Genomic DNA, 10,754 nt, shown 5'->3' with positions numbered 1-10,754 from the left:
GATATGTAAAACTTTCTATGCACTCACACTGTGCAACAACACGTTTCACCATCATAATAATATCTCTCTAGTAGAATCAACAATAAGTGTAGGTACAAAATAGGCAAAATATGGGAAATAAATGCATTAGACATGATGTAGAAAGATATATCTAATAAATATAATCATGTCTCAACCGGATAAACTATATGTAACTAAAGTCTAAAATAAATGTGAAGTATCTCAATGTGAGTCAACTAAAAATAAACCAAGGTACACAACCTTTACAAGATGAAATACAAAACTAAAAATGTCCGAAAGAAAATATCAACTATGGTGGAGTCTCATCTCATATAACGACTACTATGCTGGAAGTATGTCATCCTGCGGCTCTCCGAAACTCTGAGCTACTGCCTGAAAGGAATTGGAAAATAAAAAGAGAAACAATAAAAGTGTCAGAGCACTACAGCAAGATCATCTCTATCCGCCCCCAAGGGAAGGGCTACTAAATATGATGGAGGCTCTATTTATTAAGTATAGTCTACCTAAATTATTTCCCTTGTATCTAAATGGAATTAATATTTAGAAATCTATACTACGAGACGTAGTACATCGAGCGAAATAATCTAAATAGAATTAATAATTAGAAACTCACAACACGAAACTGGTACGTCGAGTGAAATAATCCAAACAATGAAACCCTCATGTAGATATCATATGTCTCAAATTATGAATCACTAATCATTAATTCCAAACTAGGAATAAAGAAAAACAAAACAAGGAAGTAAAGTCATCACAATATCGGGCCAAAAATATCTTTCACTATCCCTTAGAAGATAATATAAACAACAGTATATAATCACGTGTATCCACAAGAGTAAAGTACCTCAGTCATTGTGACGCCCCTGGGTTCACACAAGGCTGCAGTCCAAGGTGAAACCAAGAATGTCAAACCTGCCATAGGAAGTCATTTACGTTCACCATACTCTGCATATCAATTTTCTCAAGATGAACATTGTTATCATGTACATCAATGACGCTCAAGACTATTTATTAACTATGTGACGCCCCTGGGTTCACACAAGGCTGCAGTCCAAGGTGAAACCAAGAATGTCAAACCTGCCATGCACCACACCGTGCAATAACATGTTTCACCATCACAATTAACATCTGTCTAGTAGAATCAATAACTGGTGTAGGTACAAAACAGGTAAAAGGTTATACAAGGAATACTGATGAAATGATAACAGTCACATAAATATCTCATCATCCAACAATACAGAAATACATAGCCAAAATCTGAGTAGATAAATCTGGAATACTCAACAAGTCTCATATACAAATGTCTGACAAGAAGGAAATAAGGCACATAGCCTTTACAACTTCTAGAACAATGCTGTCAAATGTCTAATAAAAACTACAATGGAGCTCCAACATGAACAGAACTAGACAGCTAAACACTAAGGTGTGTCGCCATCAACCTGCGACTCTCCGGGCTCCTGGCTCGTTACCTGAAAGGGGGAGGGACAACGAGCGTCAAGCGCTAGCGAGCAACATCACAACCAACCCCAAGGGAATAGGGCTCGTTGTATAAGAAAATACAGTTATCACAAAACATATATATAGATATATATATAGGCAATTATCCTAGAAATGAACAATGGGCTTTAGTACTTAGGAAGTTTCAACACGGGCATAGGTACGTCGAGCGAAATAATCCAAACAAGGAAACCCTCATATATATACCTTGTATCCCAAATTGAAAATCCCTAAGTACCAAACCCGGAGTCTAATACGTGAACAGAAAATAAATAAAAGGAAAGACAACCCATCTCAGAACATAAGTAGAGTATCATGTGGTGTCCCATGCCATAAAATATCAAGTCGTATTCTACATAAGTGTCATTCCCAGTCTAGGTAGCTATCATGTCTTAACGGTATCAAAAAAAATCGTGTTCCAAAACTCAAATGTGTACCATGCTCAAGGTTTGGCAAAAATGTCCAACACATGGACTAAAAGTGATGTAGGTCCAACACATGGACTGAATAGAATGCATGTCCAACACATGGACCAAGATGGTAAGTATCCAACACATGGATCAGAATAATGTATTGTCCAACACGTAGACTATAAATGAAGGAAATGTAATTTATCACTTGCATACATGTAAAAATACACCAAATCTAAACCCGCACGCATCCCGATGTACATGTCTAAACTCATGTCAAAAGTCAACCCACATGCACAGATAAATCATTAACGTGATAAACTAGGGTCAGGTTACCGAGGCGACCCCGAAAGACAACTTAAACAGATCAAGAATCTGTAAAACAGCTCATCAGTCGACTGATGTGTCGACTGATGACGTCAGTCGACTCATACGTCGACTGATGGAGCTCAGACAGCACAGCCTCAGCTCGCCAGTCGACTGACCAGTCGACCGAGAAGCTGAGAAAGCAGAATCAGCCCGTCAGTCGACTGATCAGTCGACTGATGGCTGAACAATTTGCCCGTCGGTCGACTGATCAGTCGACCGACAGACTGCAGATAATCTGTACAGGTTCTTATATACCCAAAATTTGATCTAAACTCATCCCCATCAATTCCAAGCATGAATCATACGAATATTAACATGTATGGACTAACTGAAACATAACTTTCACATACATATACATGAATAAAACTCTAAACATAAGTATTTATGTTTTAAAAACACTTTTCAAAACAAAACCCATGTTAAATCTCTTTTAAAACATTTCAGATCTGGATTTTAAATTTACCAAACATTGGTAGGTTATTTATTATACTGAAAATGCACATCTTCATGTTACATGCAATAAAAATCCAATCTTTGTACTCAAAATACGTTTTAGGCCAAAGAGATCTCAATAAAACCATTTGAAAACGTTTAAAAAGAATGGGACAAGGTTGGGCGAGATGTTACTCGCCTCTGAGGTGATGAAGAGCTCCTGGATCTGAGGGGGAGTGATTCCTTTCGCTGCAAACTGAAGATCCCGACGAAAATCCTCCAATTTCGCCCCAAAATCACCAAGAACTATCCTAGGGTTTGAGAGAGAAGAGAGGGGGCTAGGGTTTCTCTGGTCTGAAGAGGAGAGGGGATGATTTCGGGTGAAGGAGATTATATATGAACCCTTAAACCCGACCCAAACCCGAATCAAAACAAAACAGACCCGAAACCTGTAAAAACTGGAAATCAGCGCATCAGTCGACTGATGTGTCGACTGATACAGTCAGTCGACTGATGTGTCGACTGATCTGGACATTTTCAGTTTTTGTGCATGTTTTGCTTATTTGCAAAACCAACACACAAAACTCTACACCCATACTCTCATATCATCTCAAATAACTTGTTATCATGTACATCAATGACCTCAAGCTATTTATTAACTAAGAATTATTTATTTACTAATAATTCATATATATTCATATATAAAAATTTACGGGGTTCTACATTCTTCCCCCCTTGGAAATCAACGTATCAGTCGACTGATGTGTCGACTGATACAGTCAGTCGACTGATGTGTCGACTGATCTGGACATTTTCAGTTTTTGTGCATGTTTTGCTTATTTGCAAAACCAACACACAAAACTCTACACCCATACTCTCATATCATCTCAAATAACTTGTTATCATGTACATCAATGACCTCAAGCTATTTATTAACTAAGAATTATTTATTTACTAATAATTCATATATATTCATATATAAAAATTTACGGGGTTCTACAGTCATATATAACTCAGCGATGAGTCATGTTCATAATGGCGTCCACCAAGACTCGTGCTATCAGATAAAGTTGTTAATTCGTCGCATTATCATACGTGATTGACTACCAAATCAAAGTATCCTGTGTATACGGCTCACATGCCTCATCGCATCTACGTGCGGGACAGATAATTATATCAAGCATCCTAAAACTCGACTCAATGGCCTATACTAATAGTATATCGACGTACTATCCCAAGTAGTACTGAGCCCTGCTCATCAACGATATCCATACATGTATATAATATTTAAATAACCTATATCCCAAGTATAGTTGAAAATAATACCTATAATAATTCTCTCCAGGATATCTGTGTGTGTGCTACAATACTATTAATGTATGTTCATGATTGTACGTGTGTCATGGTACAGTTCGAACCCCGCACTCATGGTCAAATGATGCAAAAAAAACAACCACTCAAAAACAAAGAGAACACAGGTTGGTCGATCACCCTTAGGATGTTGGTCGACTGAAAGTAATCGTGCACACTATGTGCACGCTCAGGACCTCACCGGTCAACCGACTAGTCTTGGTCGGTCGACCGGCCAAAGAGGAAAATACAAGTTCAGGTTTTTGATGTTTTGTATTTTATAACTTTATTTAAAACTTATTTTTATTAACATGAGGCATATAACAAGATTAAATCTTTCATAATTACTTAACAGGAATTAACTCATCATGATATAAACACATGAATTAAACTAATTAGGGTTTAACATCCTAATTAATCAAAATTTCTCAAATAACCTAATTTATAAATATGGTTACGTAAACATGATTAATTCTAAACATTAAATAGAGATAAATTCATTTAAACATCCTCGTATCACTTAGGTATCGTCAACCTAGGGTTTAGACCTCTATAATTAGAAAGAAAACTCAAATAATTATTAAACTAAGGTTTAAATATGATTTAAGCATGAATAACAAGTTAAATATGAAACTAAATACAACCCTAATGATCATGATAATCAAACTAATATAAACAACAACTAAAACTATAGATTTTCACATTGGTTCAAAGATTAACATCACAAACTAAGATTTTAAAACATCGGGTTAAGCTTAAATATGAGATTCATCAATTAAACATATTAAATATTTTATTAACTACAAGGAAAGGTTTGGAGGAAGATGATCTTTCCTCAAACATCGTGTTGAATTCATGAACACGTGCGTGCAAGATCCCTCTTCACCAAAATCGCAAAATCCCATCTTCCTCTCGACAAACTCCTCAAAAACTCTTCCAAATCTCACAAATTATGCTTATGGTTCGAGAGAGAGGAAGAGGGGCTACTTGGATTTTGAATACTGATGAAAAGATGTATATTTATGTGTAAACATGTATATATATAACTGCAAACCCGAATCAAAACAGCCCAAACCAAAAATAGGAAACCTAGTCAGACTGGGAAAATAGTCTTCGGTATATTGGCTGTAACTTTCACGTCTGACCTCAAAATGATGTGATTAAAGATGCATTTGAAAGATATCGAATAGGGGTAGCAAACAGGTTAACCCGACCCAACCTGACCCATATAAAACTTGATCTGACCCGTATAAGTGTGACCCGACCTGACCCGTTTAATAAATAGATCAATATGATCCGAAACGATTATTAAATGGGTTACCCTAATACAAGTTTCCATGCGAGAACCTATGATCACAGAATTATCAAAGGTGGGTTGAGAAGAGGATGATAGAAACACAAGAATAATTCACTATGTGGCGAAGGAAAATACCCTCTCTAGATTATGAGTATGAAAAGATTACAATCCCTCTCTCACAATCTAGATTATGAGTATGAAAAGATTACAATCCCTCTCTCACAATCTCACTAGAATCGAGAACAAGCTCTCAATTCTCTCTAAAATCCCTCTCTCACAATCTCACTAGAATCGAGAACAAGCTCTCAATTCTCTCTAAACCCTAATCTCTCTTAATTAGAATCTCACTTTGATTACCTCTCATTACATCTAAAATCTAATCCTTTTGATCAGGATCTCTCTTAGACCTAAAACTCTTTAGGACTACATCTGGTCTCTCCTTCCCCTTTAGAAACCCTAAACAATCACTATTTATAAGGTTTACAATGTGGTAGCAATCTGGTAAATAACCAAAACCAAACCCTGCTAGGATTCCCCAAACAGAAACCAAATCAGTCTGGGAAACACTCGATCAGTTGACTCATGATCGACTCATGCTCAGCAGTCGACTCATGGTCGATTCAAAATGTGCACAAACTATGCTGGCCTGCATGAGTCGACTCATGATTTCATGAGTTAACACAGTAGAAGCAGTTTGCTACCTAGAGGCGATTTCTTGAGTCGACTCATCAACCCGACAGTCGACTCATCAACCGTCAGTCGACTCATCAACCCGTTAGTCGACTCATCAGGCTGAGAACTAAAATCTTTGATTCTTTGTTCTTTCGACTCGCTTCACGCTCCATCATGTGCTCCGCTGTGTCGCTTCACACCACTATTCTCAAGATATCATGAGAATCACCTATCCTCAAGCTCCCATGAGGATCGTTAAGCTCCTGAAGCAGAGAAGATGATACACACGTATCATGACTCCCTTCTTTAATAACTTGAAGTCCCTTTCAAGTTTAGAACTTCTGCTGAGGAAACTCTTGGGCCCCTCCATCTCTGTTGCTTTCAATCATCTTCTTCTTCCTTAAAACACGGACTCCTTCCAATAAAATAAGGATCTCACCTAGCTTCTTGTATTGAGATCGAGTTAGGACCATAAACATGATGCTCCCTTCAAAAAATCTGATCGCTCTGATACTAAATTGATACGAGTTGCCGTGCGAGCACCTTTGATCGCGAAATTATCAAAGGTGGTTTGAGAAGAGGATGAAAGAAACATAAGAACAATTTCGTATTTGGCAAAGGAAAATACCCTCTCTAGATTATGAGTATGAAAAGATTACAATCCCTCTCTCACAATCTCACTAGAATCGAGAACAAGCCCTCAATTCTCTCTAAACCTTAATCTCTCTTGATTAGAATCTCACTTTGATTACCTCTCATTACATCTAAACCCTAATCCTCTTGATCAGGATCTCTCTAAGACCTAAAACTCTTTAGGACTACATCTAGTCTCTCCTTCCCCTCTAGAAACCCTAAACAATCCCTTTTTATAGGGTTTACAACATGGTGGCAATCTGGTAAATAACCAAAACCAAACCCAGCTGGGATTCCCCCAAACAGAAACCAAATCGGCCTGGGAAACCCTCGATCAGTCAACTCATGATCAACTCATGCTCACCTGTCGACTCATGGTCAAATCAAAATGTGCACAAATTGTGCTGGCCTGCATGAGTCGACTCATGATTTCATGAGTCGACTCAGCAGAAGAAGTTTGCTATCTGGAGGTGATTTCTTGAGTCGACTCATCAACCTGACAGTCGACTCATCAACCGTCAGTCGACTCATCAACCCGTCAGTCGACTCATTAAGCTGAGAAGTGAAATATTTGATTCTTCGTTCTTCCGACTCGCTTCACGCTCCATCATATGCTCCGCCATGTCGCTTCACACCACTATTCTCAAGATATCATAAGAATCACCTATCCTCAAGCTCCCATGAGGATCGCTAAGCTCCTGAAGCAGAGAAGAAGATACACACGTATCATACCCGACCCGACCCATATAACCCGAATAACCCATTTATTAAATACAAGACATATCATAACACATATAACTAATAAAATTTATACATGCACAAAAGAACACTTCTTGCAAGCTCTTTAGACAAAAACTATCACTACTTACAACATGGAGTTATTATGACGCCCCAGGGTTCACACAAGGCTACAGTCCAAGATGAAACCCGAATTGTCAAACCTACCAAGCACCAACCACTATGCTACGATATGTTTCACCATCACAATCACTATCTCTCTAGTGGAAACAATAAATAGATTAAGGTATAGACATGCAAAAATAGAAATAGGCAACACTGGATATACACAGAAGAAGCATAAGAAATATCAATAATGAGCCAACTGAAATAGAATAGAAATATCTCTGAGTATAAACTGGATCTCAAATATAATGAGTCAAATAAACAAATTCTCACAAAAGCTCTCAACTCTAAACTAAAATACCAATCTAGAGTCTAAAAATAATCAACTACATGTGGAGTTCTATAATAACTACAAAGTATAATAAGTAGCTAAATGGACAACTAAGAAGTCCCATCAACCTATGACTCTCTGTGCGCCAGACTCGCAGCCTAAAAGACAGGAAACAACGAGCATCAAAACGCTAACGAGATCATCACTACCTCTCACCATGGGAAGGGGTAGGAGTATATAAGAAAATAGAGTCAGTACTTATATATATCAAATCATTCATATAGCTCTTTATGAATGAAAAACAAATTGTCAAGGAAACATACTCAAATCTCCAACATAAAGAATAAATAACTTATCTCAAATTACATCCGAGTAGCATGATCTAATATAAGAGGATGTCAACCAAACCAAAACGAATATAGCTGTCGTCCTTAACGAGTGTGCCAAAATCTCAAAGGAAATACCCTACTCACGGGTAATCTATCATGGAAGTAAAACTTACAACTGATTAAATATTTATGTGTGCATTATCTTGTGCTATAGCGATACTCTTTTAATGCTCTTGCTCAATCGCTCTGTGGCAATAGGATTTATTATCTCTCTTTTCCAGATACATGTAATAACGATACTATTATAATACTCATACTCAATCGTTCTGTGGTAAATAGGTTTCATTCTCCTTATTTTCGGATACTTGAAAGATCAAATACTAGTCATGTGTATTTATCAAATTTAACTTGTGACAAAAGTGTGTTAATTAAACACAAACTAAGCATAAGTGCATATATCTCGGTGTACGTGTCCACATCTAAAGTTCACCATCATCCCAGGTGTTTAACAAGTCTTAACATTGTAGTTAATCATCACAAGGTCAAGAGAAGCGAAAGAGAAACCGAAATCAAACCAAAACAATGCACAGGCCAATATCAGACTGGCGGTCGACCATGGCGGTCGACCGTGGCGGTCGACCGTGGCGGTCGACCGTGGCGATCGACCACGACGGGCTCCAAAGGCTACCTAAGTTTTTGTCCTGCATGCGGTCGATCGTGGCGATCGACCGTGAGCTAGATTTCTAGTTTTCTCCAGATTGTCATGTGTCGTGTTCACGTCGTGTTTTTTTATGATTCAAACATGGTAAAAACTTCATGAATCTTGCATACTAACATGTTACAGCAGATATAAATATCTGGAATCAAAATCAACATATATAACCATAATTTTATGCATTAGATTTATATTCAAAAGCCTAAAGGATAAATTTTGAAAAACGACCGTATTTCGAATTTAATGAGCAAAAACGACCGCGTAACAAAAAATTTAGCAAAATCGACTTTTTTGCACGGGACTACTAGTCCCGTGCAAAAAAAGGGTCGCTTTTCACCCGACGCCCATCTTCTCCCCTAGCCTCCTCAATCCTCAAAATTTTCACCCGACACCCATCAAAACCCCTGGCCTCTTCCATCCTTAGAATACCATGGCCTCCTCCTCCTTCCTCTCTTCCTTCCCTTCTCCGATCCCAACAAAACCCATCAAAACCCATCTCCTCCCCTTCACATTCAACCCCTCCTCCCCCCTCAACAAGCCCAAGCCCCCTCCTACAGATCCTCCCCCTCACCTACTCCAACGTCAAGCTCATCCTCAAGCTCTCCTACTCCGGCCCCCTCCTCCAGACCCTTCCCCTCACCCCCTCTGACGTCGAGCTCGTCCTCACCTCCTCCAAATCTGTAACTTCTTGCAGCAAATCAGGAGCCCATCAAGCGAGCTCGAGGCCACGAGACACCGGCTGGCCATGAGAGAGCAGCCGCGGCGAAGCCTAGATCTTGAGGGCGGCTCCGCTTGTCCTTGGTTCCGGAGTGGGAGAGCTTGAGGACGGATCGCGGGGTAGGGGGGAGGTCTGGAGGAGGGGGGCCTGGGCTTGTTGAATGGGAGGGGGGTAGGGGAAGGTCTGGAGGAGGGGGTCTAGGCTTGTTGAATGGGGGAAGGGGTAGGGGAGGTCCTGGAAGGGGTGAGGGGGGAGGGTCTGGAGACGGGGGCCTAGGCTTGTTGATGGGGAGGAGGGGTATGGGGGAGCGTGAGGTAGGTAGGGGAAGGAGGTGGGGGTCTGGTTTTTGGTCACCGGCCAGAGGAATGAGCGGAAGGCGGAAATGAGCGTCGTGAAAAGCAGCCCTTGTTTTGCACGGGACTAGTACTCCCGTGCAAACAAAAGTCGATTTTGGGCTAATTTTTCTGTTAAAGCGGTCGTTTTTGCTCATTAAATTCGAAATATCGGTCGTTTTTTTCAAAATTTAATGCCAAGCCTAAAACATGCATAAAAAGCTCAAAATAAATGAATCAAACTCTCTTTCTTTAGATTACCATGTTTAAAATCAATTCTCAGATCTTAATTACATCTTAAAATGTCATTCTCAACGCTTTTTAGCATGAAAGAACCTAATTTTATCACATATCATTGCAAAAGTGTCTTCTTATTCATAATCTAAGTCGTTTAGGCTTACAAAACATGTTTAAATCTGCTTTAAAAAAATATTTTAAAACTGAGGCGGGATTAGCAAAGATGATACTTCGCTTTACGATTATCAAAAAATTTAGAGCAAGGTTGAAGAGTTCCAGCTCCAAAACCAAAAACGCAAGAAAATCCGCTCGAAAGTATCATAATGCTTCTCCAAGAAATCAAACTAAGGTTTGGGCGGTTTGGTGGCGGTTAGCGTCTTAGGAAAACTGAGAAAAACGTGAAAAAACAATATATAATATATACTATATATATTTATTTTAAATATATATGAGGAAAACGAATATGGGTTACGAAATTCGAAACGCAACTCAAAACAGAGCAAAGCTGCTCTGTAGGTTTCGCAGTCGCCATGGCGATTGACGACTGACGGTGACCGTGGCGGTTGGA

At 39.0% G+C, this 10,754-nt stretch overlaps 1 protein-coding gene across 1 annotated transcript in view; it reads right to left on the bottom strand.

Annotated features, from left to right (window-relative positions):
- LOC109831184 overlaps positions 343 to 10,754 on the bottom strand; it is a 13,602-nt gene continuing 3,190 nt past the window's right edge. Inside the window, exon 5 of the mRNA XM_020398519.1 lies at positions 343 to 393. Within this exon, the coding sequence (XP_020254108.1) occupies positions 343 to 393 (51 nt within the window). The remainder of the gene's footprint in view (positions 394 to 10,754) is intronic.

Source organism: Asparagus officinalis, chromosome 2 (genome assembly GCF_001876935.1).
Source record: "Asparagus officinalis chromosome 2, Aspof.V1, whole genome shotgun sequence".
In the NCBI taxonomy this organism is placed as follows: Eukaryota; Viridiplantae; Streptophyta; class Magnoliopsida; order Asparagales; family Asparagaceae; genus Asparagus; species Asparagus officinalis.
This window is presented reverse-complemented; position numbering and strand designations above follow the sequence as displayed.